Source organism: Pleurodeles waltl, chromosome 12, assembly GCF_031143425.1.
Source record: "Pleurodeles waltl isolate 20211129_DDA chromosome 12, aPleWal1.hap1.20221129, whole genome shotgun sequence".
NCBI lineage: Eukaryota > Metazoa > Chordata > Amphibia > Caudata > Salamandridae > Pleurodeles > Pleurodeles waltl.
The window spans coordinates 12,535,123-12,556,530 of NC_090451.1; the positions used below are offsets into that span (position 1 = coordinate 12,535,123).

The 21,408-nt window shown below is 54.9% G+C and overlaps 1 protein-coding gene across 3 annotated transcripts in view; it reads right to left on the reverse strand.

Moving 5' to 3' along the window:
• The window catches only part of APC2 (APC regulator of WNT signaling pathway 2), a 557,471-nt gene that overhangs the window by 324,917 nt on the left and 211,146 nt on the right, over positions 1 to 21,408 (reverse strand). For all 3 annotated transcript variants that reach the window (XM_069216408.1, XM_069216411.1, XM_069216410.1), the window contains 2 exons: positions 19,899 to 19,989; positions 3,783 to 3,981 (listed from right to left, as the gene is read on the reverse strand). In XM_069216408.1, the coding sequence (XP_069072509.1) occupies positions 3,783 to 3,981; positions 19,899 to 19,989 (290 nt within the window). The remainder of the gene's footprint in view (positions 1 to 3,782; positions 3,982 to 19,898; positions 19,990 to 21,408) is intronic.

Below are 21,408 nucleotides of genomic sequence, written 5' to 3' on the forward strand. Positions count from 1 at the left end.
CTGACACCCTGGAGAGATGAGTACTAGACTGAGACCCTGGAGAGATGGGTGCTAGACTAAGGCATGGAGAGACAGGTGCTAGACTGAGACCCTGGAGAGACAGGTACTAGACTGAGACATGGAGTGGCAGGTACCAGACTGAGACTCTGGAGAGATGAGTACTAGACTGAGGCCCTAGAGATGAGGCACGCACTTGACAGAGACCCGGAGAGACAGGCACTAGCCTGAGCCCTAGAGAGGAGAGAGGCATTGTTTCTAGACCCTGAAGAGACAGATACCAGACTGAGGCCCTAGAGAAAAGGCAGATACTAGACTGAAACCCTGGAGAGACAGATACTAGACTGAAACATGGAGATGAGACAGGTACTAGACTGAGACCCTGGAGAGACAGATACTAGATGAGACTTTAGAGATGAGACAGGTGCTAGATGAGACCCTAGAGAGGAGACAGGTACTAGATGAGACCCTAGAGAGGAGACAGGTACTAGACTGAGGCCCTGGTGAGGAGACAGGTACTAGACTGAGACCCTAGAGAGGAGACAGGTACTAGATGAGACCCTAGAGAGGAGACAGGTACTAGACTGAGGCCCTAGAGAGGAGACAGGTACTAGATGAGACCCTAGAGAGGAGACAGGTACTAGACTGAGGCCCTAGAGAGGAGACAGGTACTAGACTGAGACCCTAGATAGAGATGAGACAGGTACTAGATGAGACCCTAGAGAGGAGGCAGGTACTAGATGAGACCCTAGAGAGGAGACAGGTACTAGATGAGACCCTAGAGAGGAGACAGGTACTAGACTGAGGCCCTAGAGAGGAGACAGGTACTAGACTGAGGCCCTAGAGAGGAGACAGGTACTAGACTGAGACCCTAGAGAGGAGACAGGTACTAGATGAGACCCTAGAGAAGAGACAGTTACTAGATGAGACCCTAGAGAGGAGACAGGTACTAGACTGAGGCCCTAGAGAGGAGACAGGTACTAGACTGAGGCCCTAGAGAGGAGACAGGTACTAGACTGAGGCCCTAGAGAGGAGACAGGTACTAGATGAGACCCTAGAGAGGAGACAGGTACTAGATGAGACCCTAGAGAGGAGACAGGTACTAGACTGAGGCCCTAGAGAGGAGACAGGTACTAGATGAGACCCTAGAGAGGAGACAGGTACTAGATGAGACCCTAGAGAGGAGACAGGTACTAGACTGAGGCCCTAGGTGAGACCCTAGAGATGAGACAGGTACTAGATGAGACCCTAGAGAGGAGACAGGTACTAGATGAGACCCTAGAGAGGAGACAGGTACTAGACCGAGACCCTAGAGAGGAGACAGGTACTAGACCGAGGCCCTAGAGAGGAGGCAGGTACTAGACTGAGGTCCTAGAGAGGAGACAGGTACTAGATGAGACCCTAGAGAGGAGACAGGTACTAGACTGAGGCCCTAGAGAGGAGACAGGTACTAGATGAGACCCTAGAGATGAGACAGGTAGTAGATGAGACCCTAGAGAGGAGACAGGTACTAGACTGAGGCCCTAGAGAGGAGACAGGTACTAGATGAGACCCTAGAGAGGAGACAGGTACTAGATGAGACCCTAGAGAGGAGACAGGTACTAGACTGAAACCCTAGAGAGGAGACAGGTACTAGACTGAGGCCCTAGAGAGGAGGCAGGTACTAGACTGAGACCCTAGAGAGGAGACAGGTACTAGATGAGACCCTAGAGAGGAGACAGGTACTAGATTGAAACCCTAGAGAGGAGACAGGTACTAGACTGAGGCCCTAGAGAGGAGACAGGTACTAGATGAGACCCTAGAGAGGAGACAGGTACTAGACTGAGGCCCTAGAGAGGAGACAGGTACTAGATGAGACCCTAGAGATGAGACAGGTACTAGATGAGACCCTAGAGAGGAGACAGGTACTAGACTGAGGCCCTAGAGAGGAGACAGGTACTAGACTGAGACCCTAGAGAGGAGACAGGTACTAGATGAGACCCTAGAGAGGAGACAGGTACTAGATGAGACCCTAGAGAGGAGACAGGTACTAGACTGAGGCCCTAGAGAGGAGACAGGTACTAGATGAGACCCTAGAGATGAGACAGGTACTAGACTGAGGCCCTAGAGAGGAGACAGGTACTAGATGAGACCCTAGAGAGGAGACAGGTACTAGATGAGACCCTAGAGAGGAGACAGGTACTAGACTGAGACCCTAGAGAGGAGACAGTTACTAGATGAGACCCTAGAGAGGAGACAGGTACTAGACTGAGGCCCTAGAGAGGAGACAGGTACTAGATGAGACCCTAGAGAGGAGACAGGTACTAGATGAGACCCTAGAGAGGAGACAGGTACTAGATGAGACCCTAGAGAGGAGACAGGTACTAGATGAGACCCTAGAGAGGAGACAGGTACTAGACTGAGGCCCTAGAGAGGAGACAGGTACTAGACTGAGACCCTAGAGAGGAGACAGGTACTAGATGAGACCCTAGAGAGGAGACAGGTACTAGACTGAGACCGTAGAGAGGAGACAGGTAGTAGATGAGACCCTAGAGAGGAGACAGGTACTAGATGAGACCCTAGAGAGGAGACAGGTACTAGATGAGACCCTAGAGATGAGACAGGTACTAGACTGAAACTCTATAGAGGAGACAGGTACTAAAGTGAGACCCTAGAGAGACATATTAGACTGAGCCCTTAGAGTGACAGCTACTAGATGAGACCCTAGAGAGGCGAGAGGTAATTGGTTGAGGCCCTAGAGATGAGACAGGTACTAGACTCAGACCCTGGAGAGACAGGTATCAGACTGAGACCCTAGACAAGAGGCAGGTACTAGACTGTGCCTCTGGAAAGGAGACAGGTACTATAATGAGACCTTAGAGAGACAGACATGGAATAGACACCCTAGGGACAGAAAGACAGCAATGGAAGAGACACCCTGGGGTCAGAGAGACAGGCATGTAACAGACACCCTGGGGACAGAGAGGCAGTCATGGAAGAGACATACCGAGGACAGAAAGACAGCCATGGAACAGACACCCTGGGGTCAGAGAGACAGCCATGGAACAGACACCCAGGGGACAGACAGCCATGGAACAGACACCCTGGGGTCAGAGAGACAGCCATGGAACAGACACCCAGGGGACAGACAGCCATGGAACAGACACCCTTGGGATGGAGAGACAGCCATGGAACAGAGAATCTGGGGATAGAGAGACAGCCATAGAACAGACACCCTGGGGACAGAGAGACAGCCATGGAAAAGACACCCTTGGGACAGAGAGAGAGAGACATGGGACAAACACCCTGGGGACAGAGAGAGAGAGCCATGGAAGAGACACCCTGGGGACAGAGAGAGAGAGACATGGGACAAACACCCTGGGGACAGAGAGACAGCCATGGAAGAGACACCCTCGGGACAGAGAGAGAGAGACATAGAACAGACACCGTGGGGACCGAGAGACAGCCATGGAACAGACACCCTGGGGACAGAGAGAGCAAGAGAGAGAGAGAGACATGGGACAGACACCCTGGGGACAGAGAGAGCAAGAGAGAGAGAGAGATAGAGACATGGGACAGACACCCTAGGGACAGAGAGACAGCCATGAAAGAGACACCCTGGGGACAGACAGACAGCCATGGAACAGATACCCTAGGAAAAGACAGAAAGGCAGACAACATGGACCGTGATGGTGCAGTGGGCACACGCCGGACACCCTGAGGATGAAGTAGCAGTCACTTGTCGGACACCTGCGCTAGTAAAAATGTCGCCAGGGTCTGAGCCTGTGAGGGGCGGGTAGACTCACCTCTCCTTGTCGAGCTCCTCCAAGTGCAAGGCAGCAGCCCGGCTCAGCTCCCCCAGGCTCTGCTTACTTTGCAAGGGGAGGGACTGTGAGGGGCTTTCCTCAGGCCCCTGAACAGGAGCGCAGGGACCCTCACAGCCCATCAGGTGGGGGGCTGCTGGAAACTGGAGGTTATACAGGCCTGTGATGTCCATCTGCAGAGCTGAGGGAGAAACAGGAGTAATCAAAACACCATAGGGGGGGAATTACTATGAATGAGGACACAGCACAGCCAGGTGAGACACTGCCCTGCTGCAGAAGAGGCAACACCCTTAGAAAGGACAGTACCCCCTCCACAAGGACACAGCACCCTCGGAGAAGACACAGCACCCTTAGAGAGGACAGTACCCCCACCACAAGGACACAGCACCTTGCAAGAGGACAATATCCCCACCCCAAGCACACAGCACCCTCAGAGAGGACAATATCCCCACCAAAAGGACACAGCACCCTCAGAGAGGACACAGCACCCTCCGAGAGGACAATATCCCCACCACAAGGACACAGCACCCTCAGAGAGGACACAGCACCCTCTGAGAAGACAATATCCCCACCACAAGGACACAGCACCCTCAGAGAGGACACAGCACCCTCCGAGAAGACAATATCCCCACCACAAGCACACAGCACCCTGCGAGAGGACACAGCACCCTCCAAGAGGACAATATCCCCACCACAAGGACACAGCACCCTCAGAGAGGACACAGCACCCTCCGAGAGGACAATATCCCCACCACAAGGACACAGCACCCTCAGAGAGGACACAGCACCCTCCGAGAAGACAATATCCCCACCACAAGGACACAGCACCCTCCGAGAGGACACAGCACCCTCCAAGAGGACAATATCCCCACCACAAGCACACAACACCCTCCGAGAGGACAATATCCCCACCACAAGCACACAGCAACCTTACAGAGGACAATAACCTCACAAGACACAGCACCCTCCGAGAGGACAAGGCTCCCTGAGAGAGGACAGTACCCCCACCACAAGAACACAGCAACCTTGGAGAGGACGCAGCACCTATAGAGAGGACAATACCCACATCACAAGGACACAGCACCCTTGGAGAGGACACAGCACCCTCGGAGAGGACACAGCACAGTCAGGTAATACACTGCCCTGCTGCAGAAGAGGCAACACCCTTAGAAAGGACAGTACCCCCACCACAAGGACACATCACCCTCAGAGAGGAGAATTCCCCCACCAGAAGGACACAGCACCCTTGGAGAGGACACAGTACCCTCGGAGAGGAAACAGCACCCTTACAGAGGACAATATCTCCACCACAAGAACACAGCACCCTTAGAGAGATCAGTTCCTCCACCACAAGAACACAGCACCCTTACAGAGGACAATACCCCCACCACAAGGACACAGCACCCTGCGAGAGGACAATATCCCCACCACAAGGACACAGCACCCTGCGAGAGGACAACATCCCCACCACAAGGACACAGCACCCTCGGAGAGGACACAGCACCCTCCGAGAAGACAATATCCCCACCACAAGCACACAGCACCCTCCGAGAGGACAATATCCCCACCACAAGGACACAGCACCCTCGGAGAGGACACAACACCCTCTGAGAAGACAATATCCCCACCACAAGGACACAGCACCCTTACAGAGGACAATAACCTCACAAGACACAGCACCCTCCGAGAGGACACAGCACCCTGAGAGAGGACAGTACCCCCACCACAAGAACACAGCAACCTTGGAGAGGACGCAGCACCCATAGAGAGGACAATATCCCCACCACAAGGACACAGCACCCTGCGAGAGGACAATATCCCCACCACAAGGACACAGCACCCTCCGAGAAGACAATATCCCCACCACAAGCACACAGCACCCTCCGAGAGGACAATATCCCCACCACAAGGACACAGCACCCTCAGAGAGAACAATATCCCCACCACAAGGACACAGCACCCTCGGAGAGGACACAGCACCCTCTGAGAAGACAATATCCCCACCACAAGGACACAGCACCCTTACAGAGGACAATAACCTCACAAGACACAGCACCCTCCGAGAGGACACAGCACCCTGAGAGAGGACAGTACCCCCACCACAAGAACACAGCAACCTTGGAGAGGACGCAGCACCCATAGAGAGGACAATACCCTCACCACAAGGACACAGCACCCTCCGAGAGGACACAGCATCCTCCGAGAGGACAGTACCCCCACCACAAGGACACAGCACCCTCGGAGAGGACAATACCCCCACCACAAGGACACAGCAACCTTGGAGAGGAGACAGCACCCTCCGAGAGGACAGTACCCCCACCACAAGGACACAGCACCCTGCGAGAGGACAATATCCCCACCAGAAGGACACAGCACCCTCGGAGAGGAAACAGCACCCTCCGAGAGGACAGTACCCCTACCACAAGGACACAGCACCCTGCGAGAGGACAATATCCCCACCACAAGGACACAGCACCCTCGGAGAGGACACGGCACCCTCCGAGAAGACAATATCCCCACCACAAGCACACAGCACCCTCCGAGAGGACAATACCCCCACCACAAGCACATAGCACTCTCCGACAGGACAATATCCCCACCACAAGGACACAGCACCCTTACAGAGGACAATAACCTCACAAGACACAGCACCCTCTGAGAGGACAATATCCCCACCGCAAGCACACAGCACCCTCCGAGAGGACAATATCCCCACCACAAGGACACAGCACCCTCAGAGAGGACACAGCACCCTCTGAGAAGACAATATCCCCACCACAAGCACACAGCGCCCTCCGAGAGGACAATATCCCCACCACAAGGACACAGCACCCTCGGAGAGGACACAGCACCCTCCGAGAAGACAATATCCCCACCACAAGCACACAGCACCCTCCGAGAGGACAATACCCCCACCACAAGCACACAGCACTCTCCGAGAGGACAATATCCCCACCACAAGGACACAGCACCCTTACAGAGGACAATAACCTCACAAGACACAGCACCCTCTGAGAGGGCACAGCACCCTGAGAGAGGACAATATCCCCACCACAAGGACACAGCACCCTGAGAGAGGACAGTACCCCCACCACAAGAACACAGCAACCTTGGAGAGGACGCAGCACCCATAGAGAGGACAATACCCCCACCACAAGGACACAGCACCCTTGGAGAGGACACAGCACCCTCGGAGAGGACACAGCAGAGTCAGGCAATACACTGCCCAGCTGCAGAAGAGGCAACACCCTTAGAGAGGACAATACCCCCACCACAAGGACACATCACCCTCGGAGAGGACGCAGCACCCTTAGAGAGGACAATACCCCCACCCTAAGGACAGAGCACCCTCGGAGAGGAGAATTCCCCCACCACCAGGACACAGAACCCTTGGAGAGGACACAGCACCCTCGGAGAGGAAACAGCACTCTTACAGAGGACAATACCTCCACCACAAGAACACAGCACCCTTACAGAGGACACAGCACAGGCAGGTGAGACAATGTTGTGCTGCAGAAGAGGCAACACCCTTAAAAAGGACAATATCCCTACCACAAGGACACAGCACCCTCCGAGAAGACAATACCCCCACAAGGACCCAGCACCCTCCGAGAGGAAAATGCCCCCACCTCAAGGACACAGCACTCTTACAGAGGACAATATCTCCACCACAAGAACACAGCACCCTTACAGAGGACACAGCACAGCCAGGTGAGACACTGTTGTGCTGCAGAAGAGGCAACACCCTTAGAAAGGACAATATCCCTACCACAAGGACACAGCCCCCTCCGAGAAGACAATACCCCCACCACAAGGACACAGCACCCTCCGAGAGGACAATACCCCCACCACAAGGACACAGCACCCTTAAAGAGGACAATAACCTCACAAGACACAGCACCCTCCGAGAGGACAATATCCCCACCACAAGGACACAGCACCCTGAGAGAGGACAGTACCCCCACCACAAGAACACATCAACCTTGGAGAGGACGCAGCACCCATAGAGAGGACAATACCCCCACCACAAGGACACAGCACCCTTGGAGAGGACACAGCACCCTCGGAGAGGACACAGCACAGTCAGGTAATACACTGCCCTGCTGCAGAAGAGGCAACACCCTTAGAGAGGACAATACCCCCACCACAAGGACACATCACCCTCGGAGAAGACGCAGCACCCTTAGAGAGGACAATACCCCCACCCTAAGGACACAGCACCTTGCGAGAGGACAATATCCCCACCACAAGCACACAGCACCCTCCGAGAGGACAATATCCCCACCACAAGGACACAGCACCCTTGGAGAGGACACAGCACCCTCGGAGAGGAAACAGCACCCTTACAGAGGACAATATCTCCACTACAAGAACACAGCACCCTCAGAGAGATCAGTACCTCCACCACAAGAACACAGCACCCTTACAGAGGACAATACCCCCACCACAAGGACACAGCACGCTTAGAGAGATCAGTACCTCCACCACAAGGACACAGCACCCTTAGAGAGGACACAGCACCCTCGGAGAGGACAATAACCCCACCACAAGCACACAGCACCCATTAGAGAGGACAATAAACCCACTACAAGGACACAGCACCTTTAGCGAGAACAATACCCCCACTACAAGGACACAGCACCCTCGGAGAGGAAAATGCCCCCACCACAAGCACACAGCACCCTTAGCGAGGACAATACCCCCACCACAAGCACACAGCACCCTCGGAGAGGACAATGCCCCCACCACAAGGACACAGCACCCTTAGCGAGGACAATACCCCCACCACAAGGACCCAGCACCCTTAGCAAGGACAATACCCCCACATGGACAACATCCTTAAAGAGGACAGTACCCCCACCACAAGGAAACAGCACCCTTAGAGAACAACAATACCCCCACCACAAGGACACAGCACCCTCGGAGAGGACAATACCCCCACCACAAGGACACAGCACCCTTAGAGAGGACAATACCCCCACCACAAGGACACAGTACCCTCGGAAAGGACAATACCCCAACCACAAGGACACAGCACACTCGGAGAGGACAATACCCCCACCACAAGGACACAGCACCCTCGGAGAGGACGCAGCACCCTTAGAGAGGACAATACCCCCACCACAAGGACACATCACCCTTGGAGAGGACAATATCCCCACCACAAGGACACAGCACCCTCATAGAAGATACAGCACAGTCAGGTGAGACAATGTCCTGTTGAAGGAGAGGCAACACCCTTAGAGAGGACAATACCCCCACCACAAGCAACAGCACCCTTAGAAAGGGCAATACCCCCACCACAAGGGCACAGCACCCTCAGAGAGGACAATACCCCCACCACAAGGACACAACACCCTTAGAGAGGGCAATACTCCCACCACAAGGGCACAGCACCCTTAGAGAGTACACTACCCCCACCACAGGGACACAGAGCACCCTTAGAAAGGACAATACCCCCACCACAAGGACACAGCACCCTTAAAGAGGACAATACCCCCACCACAAGGACACAGCACCCTCGGAGAGGACGCAGCACCCACCGAGAGGACAATACCCCCACCACAAAGACACAGAACCCTGAAAGAGGACAATACCCCCACCACAAGCACACAGAGCACCCTTAGAAAGGAAAATACCCCCACCACAAGGGCACAGCACCCTCGGAGAGGACAATACCCCCACCACAAGGGCACAGCACCCTCAGAAAGGACAATACCCCCACCACAAGGACACAGCACCCTTAGAGAGGACAATACTCCCACCACAAGGACACAGCACCCTTAGAGAGGACAATACCCCCACCACAAGGGCACAGCAACCTTAGAGAGGACAATACCCCCACCACAAGGACGCAGCACCCTCGGAGAGGACACAGCACCCTCCGAGAAGACAATATCCCCACCACAAGGACACAGCACCCTTAGAGAGGACAATACCCCCACCACAAGGACACAGCACCCTCAGAAATGACACAACACCCGTAGAGAGGACAAAGCACAGTCAGGTGAGACACTGTCCTGCTGCAGAAGAGGCAACTCCCTTAGAGAGGACAATACCCCAACCACAAGGACACATCACGCTCATTGAGATCTCACATCACCCTCAGAGATGACACTGCATTTTCAGCAAGGATATAGCACCATCAAAGAGGACGTTCTCCATTACTGAGGACACACCACACTCAGAGAGGTCACTGCCCTTTCAGAGAGGACAGAACACCCTCAGAGAGGACAATGGTATTTCAGTGAAGACACAACACCCTCAGAGAGGACACTGCTCCTTCAGTGAGGACATAGCACCCTCAGAGAGGTCACTGTCTCTTCAGAGAGGACACAACACCCTCAGAGAGGACAATGGTACTTCAGTGAAGACACAACAACCTCAGAGAGGACACTGCTCCTTCAGTGAGGACACAACACCCTCAGAGAGGACACTGCCCCTTCAGTGAGGACATAGCACCCTCAGAGAGGTCACTGTCCCTTCAGAGAGGACACAACACCCTCAGAGAGGACACTGGTACTTCAGTGAAGACACAACACCCTCAGAGAGGACACTCCCGCTTCAGTGAGAACACAACACCCTCAGAGAGGAGACTGCTCCTTCAGTGAGGACACAACACCCTCAGAGAGGACACTGCTCCTTCAGTAAAGACACAACACCCTCAGAGAGGACACTGCCCTTCTGTGAGGACACAATATCCTCAGAGAGGACACTGCTCCTTCAGTGAGGACACAACCTCCTAAGAGAGGTCACTGGTACGTCAGTGAGGACACAACACCCTGAGAGAGGACACTGCCCCTTCAATGAGGACACAACACCCTCAGAGAGGTCACTGGTACTTCAGTGAGGACACAACTCCCTCAGAGAGGACACTGCCCCTTCAGTGAGGACACAACACCCTCAGAGAGGACACTGCCCCTTCAGTGAGGACACAACACCCTCAGAGAAGACACTGCTCATTCAGTAAAGACACAACACCCTCAGAGAGGACACTGCTCCTTCTGTGAGGACACAACACCCTCAGAGAGGACACTGCTCCTTCAGTGAGGACACAACACCCTAAGAGAGGTCACTGGTACGTCAGTGAGGACACAACTCCCTCAGAGAGGACACTGTCCCTTCAGTGAGGACACAACACCCTCAGAGAGGACACTGCCCCTTCAGTGAGGACACAACACCACCAGAGAGGACACTGCTCATTCAGTAAAGACACAACACCCTCAGAGAGGACACTGCTCCTTCTGTGAGGACACAACACCCTCAGAGAGGACACTGGTACGTCACTGAGGACACAACACCCTCAGAGAGGACACTGCTCATTCAGTAAAGACACAACACCCTCAGAGAGGACACTGCTCCTTCTGTGAGGACACAACACCCTCAGAGAGGTCACTGGTACCTCAGTGAGGACACAACACCCTCAGAGAGGACACTGCCCCTTCAGTGAGGACACAACACCCTTAGAGAGCACACTGTTCCTTCAGTGAGGACACACTACTCTCAGAGAGGTCACTGGTACTTCAGTGAAGACACAACACCCTCAGAGAGGACACTGCTCCTTCAGTGAGGACACAACACCCTCAGAGAGGTCACTGCCCCCTCGGTGAGGACACAACACCCTCAGAGAGGACACTGCTCCTTCAGTGAAGATAGAACACCCTCAGAGAGGACACTGCCCCTTCAGTGAGGACACACCACCCTCAGAGAGGAAACTGCCCCTTCAGTGAGGACACAACACCCTCAGAGAGGTCACTGGTACTTCAGTGAAGACACAACACTCTCAGAGAGGTCACTGCCCCTTCAGTGAGGACACAACACCCTCAGAGAGGTCACTGCCCCCTCAGTGAGGACACAACACCCTCAGAGAGGTCACTGCCCCCTCAGTGAGGACACACCACCCTCAGAGAGGACACTGCTACTTCAGTGAAGACACAACACCCTCAGAGGTCACTGCCCCTCAGAGAGGACACTGCCCCTTCAGTGAGGACACAACACCCTCAGAGGACACTGCCCCTTCAGTGAGGACACAACACCCTCAGAAAGGTCACTGGTACTTCAGTGAAGAAGCATTACCCTCAGAGAGGTCACTGCCCCTTCAGTGAGGACACAACACCCTCAGAGAGGACACTGCTCCTTCAGTGAGGACACAACACCCTCAGAGAGGTCACTGCCCCCTCAGTGAGGACACACCACCCTCAGAGAGGACACTGCTACTTCAGTGAAGACACAACACCCTCAGAGGACACTGCCCCTCAGAGAGGACACTGCCCCTTCAGTGAGGACACAACACCCTCAGAGGACACTGCCCCTTCAGTGAGGACACAACACCCTCAGAAAGGTCACTGGTACTTCAGTGAAGACGCAACACCCTCAGAGAGGTCACTGCCCCTTCAGTGAGGACACAACACCCTCAGAGAAGTCACTGCCCCTTCAGTGAGGACATAACACCCTCAGAGAGGACACTGCTCCTTCAGTGAGGACATAGTACCCCAGATAGGACTCAGCACCCACAGTGGGAACAAAGCCCCCTAGAAAGGACTCAGCACACTAGGTGGGACACCCAACTCAGAGAGGTCACTGCCCCTTCAGTGAGGACACAACACCCTCAGAGAGGTCACTGCCCCTTCAGTGAGGACACAACACCCTCAGGGAGGACACTGCTCCTTCAGTGAGGACAAAACACCCTCAGACACGTCACTGCCCCCTCAGTGAGAACACAACACCCTCAGAGAGGTCACTGCCCCTTCAGTGAGGACACAACACCCTCAGAGAGGACACTGCCCCTTCAGTGAGGACACAACACCCTCAGAGAGGTCACTGGTACTTCAGTGAAGACGCAACACCGTCAGAGAGGTGACTGCCCCTTCAGTGAGGACACAACACCCTCAGAGAGATCACTGCCCGTTCACTGAGGACACAACACCCTCAGAGAGGACACTGCTCCTTCAGTAAGGACACAACACCCTCAGAGAGGTCACTGCCCCCTCAGTGAGGACACACCACCCTCAGAGAAGACACTGCTACTTCAGTGAAGATACAACACCCTCAGAGAGGACACTGCCCCTTCAGTGAGGGCACAACACCATCAGAGAGGACACTGCTACTTCAGTGAAGACACAACACCTTCAGAGAGGGTACTGCCCCTTCAGTGAAGGTACAACACCCTCAGAGAGGACACTGCTCCTTCAGTGAGGACACAACACCCTCAGAGAGGACACTGCTCCTTCAGTGAGGACACAACACCCTCAGAGAGGACACTGCCCCTTCAGTGAGGACACAACACCCTCAGAGAGGACACTGCTCCTTCAGTGAGGACATGGTACCCCAGATAGGTCTCAGCACCCACAGTGGGAACAAAGCCCCCTAGAGAGGACTCAGCACACTAGGTGGGACACCCAACTCAGAGAGGTCACTGCCCCTTCAGTGAGGACACAACACCCTCAGAGAGGTCACTGCCCCTTCAGTGAGGACACAACCCCCTCAGGGAGGACACTGCTCCTTCAGTGAGGACAAAACACCCTCAGACACGTCACTGACCCCTCAGTGAGAACACAACACCCTCAGAGAGGTCACTGCCCCTTCAGTGAGGACACAACACCCTTAGAGAGGACACTGCCCCTTCAGTGAGGACACAACACCCTCAGAGAGGTCACTGGTACTTCAGTGAAGACGCAACACCGTCAGAGAGGTGACTGCCCCTTCAGTGAGGACACAACACCCTCAGAGAGAGGAGATCACTGCCCCTTCAGTGAAGACACAACACCCTCAGAGAGGACACTGCTCCTTCAGTAAGGACACAACACCCTCAGAGAGGTCACTGCCCCCTCAGTGAGGACACACCACCCTCAGAGAGGACACTGCTACTTCAGTGAAGATACAACACCCTCAGAGAGGACACTGCCACTTCAGTGAGGGCACAACACCATCAGAGAGGACACTGCTACTTCAGTGAAGACACAACACCCTCAGAGAGGACACTGCCCCTTCAGTGAAGGTACAACACCCTCAGAGAGGACACTGCTCCTTCAGTGAGGACACAACACCCTCAGAGAGGACACTGCTCCTTCAGTGAGGACACACCACCCTCAGAGAGGACACTGCTACTTCAGTGAAGACACAACACCCTCAGAGGACACTGCCCCTCAGAGAGGACACTGCCCCTTCAGTGAGGACACAACACCCTCAGAAAGGTCACTGGTACTTCAGTGAAGACGCAACACCCTCAGAGAGGTCACTGCCCCTTCAGTGAGGACACAACACCCTCAGAGAAGTCACTGCCCCTTCAGTGAGGACATAACACCCTCAGAGAGGACACTGCTCCTTCAGTGAGGACATAGTACCCCAGATAGGACTCAGCACCCACAGTGGGAACAAAGCCCCCTAGAGAGGACTCAGCACACTAGGTGGGACACCCAACTCAGAGAGGTCACTGCCCCTTCAGTGAGGACACAACACCCTCAGAGAGGTCACTGCCCCTTCAGTGAGGACACAACACCCTCAGGGAGGACACTGCTCCTTCAGTGAGGACAAAACACCCTCAGACACGTCACTGCCCCCTCAGTGAGAACACAACACCCTCAGAGAGGTCACTGCCCCTTCAGTGAGGACACAACACCCTCAGAGAGGACACTGCCCCTTCAGTGAGGACACAACACCCTCAGAGAGGTCACTGGTACTTCAGTGAAGACGCAACACCGTCAGAGAGGTGACTGCCCCTTCAGTGAGGACACAACACCCTCAGAGAGATCACTGCCCCTTCAGTGAGGACACAACACCCTCAGAGAGGACACTGCTCCTTCAGTAAGGTCACAACACCCTCAGAGAGGTCACTGCCCCCTCAGTGAGGACACACCACCCTCAGAGAGGACACTGCTACTTCAGTGAAGATACAAAACCCTCAGAGAGGACACTGCCCCTTCAGTGAGGGCACAACACCATCAGAGAGGACACTGCTACATCAGTGAAGACACAACACCTTCAGAGAGGACACTGCCCCTTCAGTGAAGGTACAACACCCTCAGATAGGACACTGCTCCTTCAGTGAGGACACAACACCCTCAGAGAGGACACTGCTCCTTCAGTGAGGACACAACACCCTCAGAGAGGACACTGCCCCTTCAGTGAGGACACAACACCCTCAGAGAGGACACTGCTCCTTCAGTGAGGACATGGTACCCGAGATAGGTCTCAGCACCCACAGTGGGAACAAAGACCCCTAGAGAGGACTCTGCACACTAGGTGGGACACCCAACTCAGAGAGGTCACTGCCCCTTCAGTGAGGACACAACACCCTCAGAGAGCCCACTGCCCCTTCAGTGAGGACACAACACCCTCAGGGAGGACACTGCTCCTTCAGTGAGGACAAAACACCCTCAGACACGTCACTGCCCCCTCAGTGAGAACACAACACCCTCAGAGAGGTCACTGCCCCTTCAGTGAGGACACAACACCCTTAGAGAGGACACTGCCCCTTCAGTGAGGACACAACACCCTCAGAGAGGTCACTGGTACTTCAGTGAAGACGCAACACCGTCAGAGAGGTGACTGCCCCTTCAGTGAGGACACAACACCCTCAGAGAGATCACTGCCCCTTCAGTGAAGACACAACACCCTCAGAGAGGACACTGCTCCTTCAGTAAGGACACAACACCCTCAGAGAGGTCACTGCCCCCTCAGTGAGGACACACTACCCTCAGAGAGGACAGTGCTACTTCAGTGAAGATACAACACCCTCAGAGAGGACACTGCCCCTTCAGTGAGGGCACAACACCATCAGAGAGGACACTGCTACTTCAGTGAAGACACAACACCCTCAGAGAGGACACTGCCCCTTCAGTGAAGGTACAACACCCTCAGAGAGGACACTGCTCCTTTAGTGAGGACACAACACCCTCAGAGAGGACACTGCTCCTTCAGTGAGGACACACCACCCTCAGAGAGGACACTGCTACTTCAGTGAAGACACAACACCCTCAGAGGACAACGCCCCTTCAGTGAGGACACAACACCCTCAGAGGACACTGCCCCTTCAGTGAGGGCACAACACCCTCAGAAAGGTCACTGGTACTTCAGTGAAGACGCAACACCCTCAGAGAGGTCACTGCCCCTTCAGTGAGGACACAACACCCTCAGAGAGGTCACTGCCCCTTCAGTGAGGACATAACACCCTCAGAGAGGACACTGCTCCTTCAGTAAGGACACAACACCCTCAGAGAGGAAACTGCCCCTTCAGTGAAGGTACAACACCCTCAGAGAGGACACTGCTCCTTCAGTGAGGACACAACACCCTCAGAGAGGACACTGCTCCTTCAGTGAGGACACAACACCCTCAGAGAGGACACTGCTACTTCAGTGAAGACACAACACCCTCAGAGGACACTGCCCCTCAGAGAGGACACTGCCCCTTCAGTGAGGACACAACACCCTCAGAGGACACTGCCCCTTCAGTGAGGACACAACACCCTCAGAGAGGACACTGCCCCTTCAGTGAGGACACAACACCCTCAGAGAGGTCACTGGTACTTCAGTGAAGACGCAACACCGTCAGAGAGGTGACTGCCCCTTCAGTGAGGACACAACACCCTCAGAGAGATCACTGCCCCTTCAGTGAGGACACAACACCCTCAGAGAGGACACTGCTCCTTCAGTAAGGACACAACACCCTCAGAGAGGTCACTGCCCCCTCAGTGAGGACACACCACCCTCAGAGAGGACACTGCTACTTCAGTGAAGATACAACACCCTCAGAGAGGACGCTGCCCCTTCAGTGAGGGCACAACACCATCAGAGAGACACTGCTACTTCAGTGAAGGTACAACACCCTCAGAGAGGACACTGCTCCTTCAGTGAGGACACAACCCCCTCAGAGAGGACACTGCTCCTTCAGTGAGGACACAACACCCTCAGAGAGGACACTGCCCCTTCAGTGAGGACACAACACCCTCAGAGAGGACACTGCTCCTTCAGTGAGGACATGGTACCCCAGATAGGTCTCAGCACCCACAGTGGGAACAAAGCCCCCTAGAGAGGACTCAGCACACTAGGTGGGACACCCAACTCAGAGAGGTCACTGCCCCTTCAGTGAGGACACAACACCCTCAGAGAGGTCACTGCCCCTTCAGTGAGGACACAACACCCTTAGAGAGGACACTGCCCCTTCAGTGAGGACACAACACCCTCAGAGAGGTCACTGGTACTTCAGTGAAGACGCAACACCGTCAGAGAGGTGACTGCCCCTTCAGTGAGGACACAACACCCTCAGAGAGAGGAGATCACTGCCCCTTCAGTGAAGACACAACACCCTCAGAGAGGACACTGCTCCTTCAGTAAGGACACAACACCCTCAGAGAGGTCACTGCCCCCTCAGTGAGGACACACCACCCTCAGAGAGGACACTGCTACTTCAGTGAAGATACAACACCCTCAGAGAGGACACTGCCCCTTGAGTGAGGGCACAACACCATCAGAGAGGACACTGCTACTGCAGTGAAGACACAACACCCTCAGAGAGGACACTGCCCCTTCAGTGAAGGTACAACACCCTCAGAGAGGACACTGCTCCTTCAGTGATGACACAACACCCTCAGAGAGGACACTGCTCCTTCAGTGAGGACACACCACCCTCAGAGAGGACACTGCTACTTCAGTGAAGACACAACACCCTCAGAGGACACTGCCCCTCAGAGAGGACACTGCCCCTTCAGTGAGGACACAACACCCTCAGAGGACACTGCCCCTTCAGTGAGGACACAACACCCTCAGAAAGGTCACTGGTACTTCAGTGAAGATGCAACACCCTCAGAGAGGTCACTGCCCCTTCATGTGAGGACACAACACCCTCAGAGAGGTCACTGCCCCTTCAGTGAGGACATAACACCCTCAGAGAGGACACTGCTCCTTCAGTGAGGACATAGTACCCCAGATAGGACTCAGCACCCACAGTGGGAACAAAGCCCCCTAGAGAGGACTCAGCACACTAGGTGGGACACCCAACTCAGAGAGGTCACTGCCCCTTCAGTGAGGACACAACACCCTCAGAGAGGTCACTGCCCCTTCAGTGAGGACACAACACCCTCAGGGAGGACACTGCTCCTTCAGTGAGGACAAAACACCCTCAGACACGTCACTGCCCCCTCAGTGCGAACACAACACCCTCAGAGAGGTCACTGCCCCTTCAGTGAGGACACAACACCCTCAGAGAGGACACTGCCCCTTCAGTGAGGACACAACACCCTCAGAGAGGTCACTGGTACTTCAGTGAAGACGCAACACCGTCAGAGAGGTGACTGCCCCTTCAGTGAGGACACAACACCCTCAGAGAGGACACTGCTCCTTCAGTAAGGTCACAACACCCTCAGAGAGGTCACTGCCCCCTCAGTGAGGACACAGCACCCTCAGAGAGGACACTGCTACTTCAGTGAAGATACAAAACCCTCAGAGAGGACACTGCCCCTTCAGTGAGGGCACAACACCATTAGAGAGGACACTGCTACTTCAGTGAAGACACAACACCTTCAGAGAGGACACTGCCCCTTCAGTGAAGGTACAACACCCTCAGAGAGGACACTGCCCCTTCAGTGAGGGCACAACACCATCAGAGAGGACACTGCTACTTCAGTGAAGACACAACACCCTCAGAGAGGACACTGCTACTTCAGTGAAGACACAACACCCTCAGAGAGAGAGGACACTGCCCCTTCAGTGAGGACACAACACCCTCAGAGAGGACATTGGCCTTTCAGTGAGGACACAACACCCTCAGAAAGAAGCCTGCTCATTCAGTGAGGATATAGTACCCCAGAGAGGACTCGGCACTCACAGTGGGAACAAAGCCCCCTAGAGAGGACTCAGCGCACTAGAGGGGACACCCAACTCAGAGAGGTGACTGCCCCTTCAGTGAGGACACAACACCCTCAGGGAGGTCACTGTCCCTTCAGAAAGGACACAACAACCTCGTAGAGGACACTGCTCCTTCAGTGAGGACAGAACACCCTCAGAGAGGACACTGGTACTTCAGTGAGGACACAAAACCGACACAACACCCTCAGAGAGGACACTGGTACTTCAGTGAAGATACAACACCCTCAGAGCGGACACTGCCCCTTCAGTGAGGACACAACACCCTCAGAGAGGACACTGGTACTTCAGTGAATATACAACACCCTCCAAGAGGACACTGCCCCTTCAGTGAGGACATAACACCCTCAGAGAGGACATTGGTACTTCAGTGAGGACACAACACCCTCAGGGAGGTCACTGCCCTTCAGTGAGGACACAACACCCTCAGAGAGGACATTGGCCTTTCTTTGAGGACACAACAACCTCAGAAAGGAGACTGCTCCTTCAGTGAGGACACAACACCCTCAGAGAGGACACTGCCTATTCAGTGAGAACACAATACCCTCAGAGAGGAGACTGCTCCTTCAGAGAGGACACAACACCCTCAGAGAGGACACTTCCCATTCAGTGAGAACACAACACCCTCAGAGAGGAGACTGCTCCTTCAGAGAGGACACAACACCTTCAGAGAGGACACTGGTACTTCAGTGAGGACACAACACCCTCAGGGAGGTCACTGCCCCTTCAGTGAGGACACAACACCCTCAGGGAGGTCACTGCCCCTTCAGTGAGGACACAACACCCTCAGAGAGGACACTGCCCCTTCAGTGAGAACACAACACCCTCAGAGAGGACACTGGTACTCCAGTGAAGGTACAACACCCTCAGAGAGGACTCAGCACTCTCAGTGGGAACAAAGCCCCCTCAAAGGTGACAAAGCACTCTGTGAGGATACCCCACCTTCAGAGATTACATTGAACCCCCAGTGAGGGCACAGGATCATCCTTGAAGCAGTCCGTGCTCTCCCAAGGGCGGGACTGTGCCCTCTGCATTCACAACTTATAGTTAACCAGAGCACTGCACCCCAATAATAGGTTTGCTTTTATGCACCGTTTCACACCACACTCCTGTGGTTTCAGAGCTCTGTGAATACCTGGTGTTACTATCACCCAATTCAATGAGGGCACGGACAGACTGTGCTCCTCAGTGGTGGAAGAAACCCATGGACAGAACCTCGTGAGGGCCAAGGTTACTCACCTCGAAGCTGCTCCAGCACCTCGGTGCGCCCGGAAGAGACCATCACCCGCGCCTCCTGCTCCAGCTTCCCCTGGAGATGCTTCAGCACTTCCTAAAAGCAGAGGAAGGTGTGAGAGACAGCATGAACCCTAACCCCAGCTGCTTCTCAGTGCACCCCAATGTCATACATCAGTACCAAGCCCCAATGACAGACCCCAAGGCCAAGACCCAAAACCGGACCCCAAGGCCAAGCCACGACACCAGACCAAGGCCAAGCCACGACACCAGACCAAGGCTAAGCCACGACACCAGACCCCAAGGCCAAGCCATGACACCAGGCCCCAAGGCCAAGCCACAACACCAGACCCCAAGGCCAAGCCATGACACCAGACCCCAAGGCCAAGCCATGACACCAGACCCCAAGGCCAAGCCACGACACCAGATCCCACGGCCAAGCCATGACACCAGACCAAGACCAAGCCACGACACCAGACCCAGGCTAAGCCACAACACCAGACCCCAAGGCCAAGCCACAACACCAGACCTCAAGGCCAATGCCCAAAACCAGAACCCAAGGCCAAGCCATGACACCAGACCAAGGCCAAGCCACGGCACCAGACCAAGGCCAAGTCATGACACCAGACCCCAAGGCCAAGCCACGACACCAGACCCCACGGCCAAGCCATGACACCAGACCCCAAGCCACGACACCAGACCTCAAGGTCAATACCCAAAACCAGAACCCAAGGCCAAGCCATGACACCAGACCAAGGCCAAGCCACGGCACCAGACCCCAAGGCCAAGCCATGACACCAGACCCCAGGGCCAAGCCACGACACCAGACCCCAAGGCCAAGCCACGACACCAGACCCCACGGCCAAGCCATGACACCAGACCAAGACCAAAACCAAGCCACGACACCAGACCAAGGCTAAGCCACAACACCAGAACCCAAGGCCAATACCCAAAACAAGAACCCAAGGCCAAGCCATCACACCAGACCCCAAGGCCAAGCCACGACACCAGACCCCAAGGCCAAGCCACGACACCAGACCCCAAGGCCAAGCCATGACACCAGACCAAGGCCAGGCCATGACACCAGACCCCAAGGTCAAGCCATGACACCAGACCAAGGCCAAGCCACAACACCAGACCAAGGCTAAGCCACGACACCAGACCGCAAGCCATGACACCAGACCCCAAGGCCAAGCCTCGACACCAGACCCCAAGGCCAAGCCACGACACCAGACCCCAAGGCCAATACCCAAAACCACAACCCAAGGCCAAGCCACGACACCAGACCAAGCCACGACACCAGACCCCAAGGCCAAGCCACAACACCAGACCCCAAGGCCAAGCCACGACACCAGACCCCAAGGCCAAGCCATGACACCAGACCAAGACCAAGCCATGACACCAGACCAAGACCAAGCCATGACACCAGACCAAGGCCAAGCCATGACACCAGACCCCAAGGCCAAACCATGACACCAGACCCTAAGGCCAAGCCACGGCACCAGACCCCAAGGCC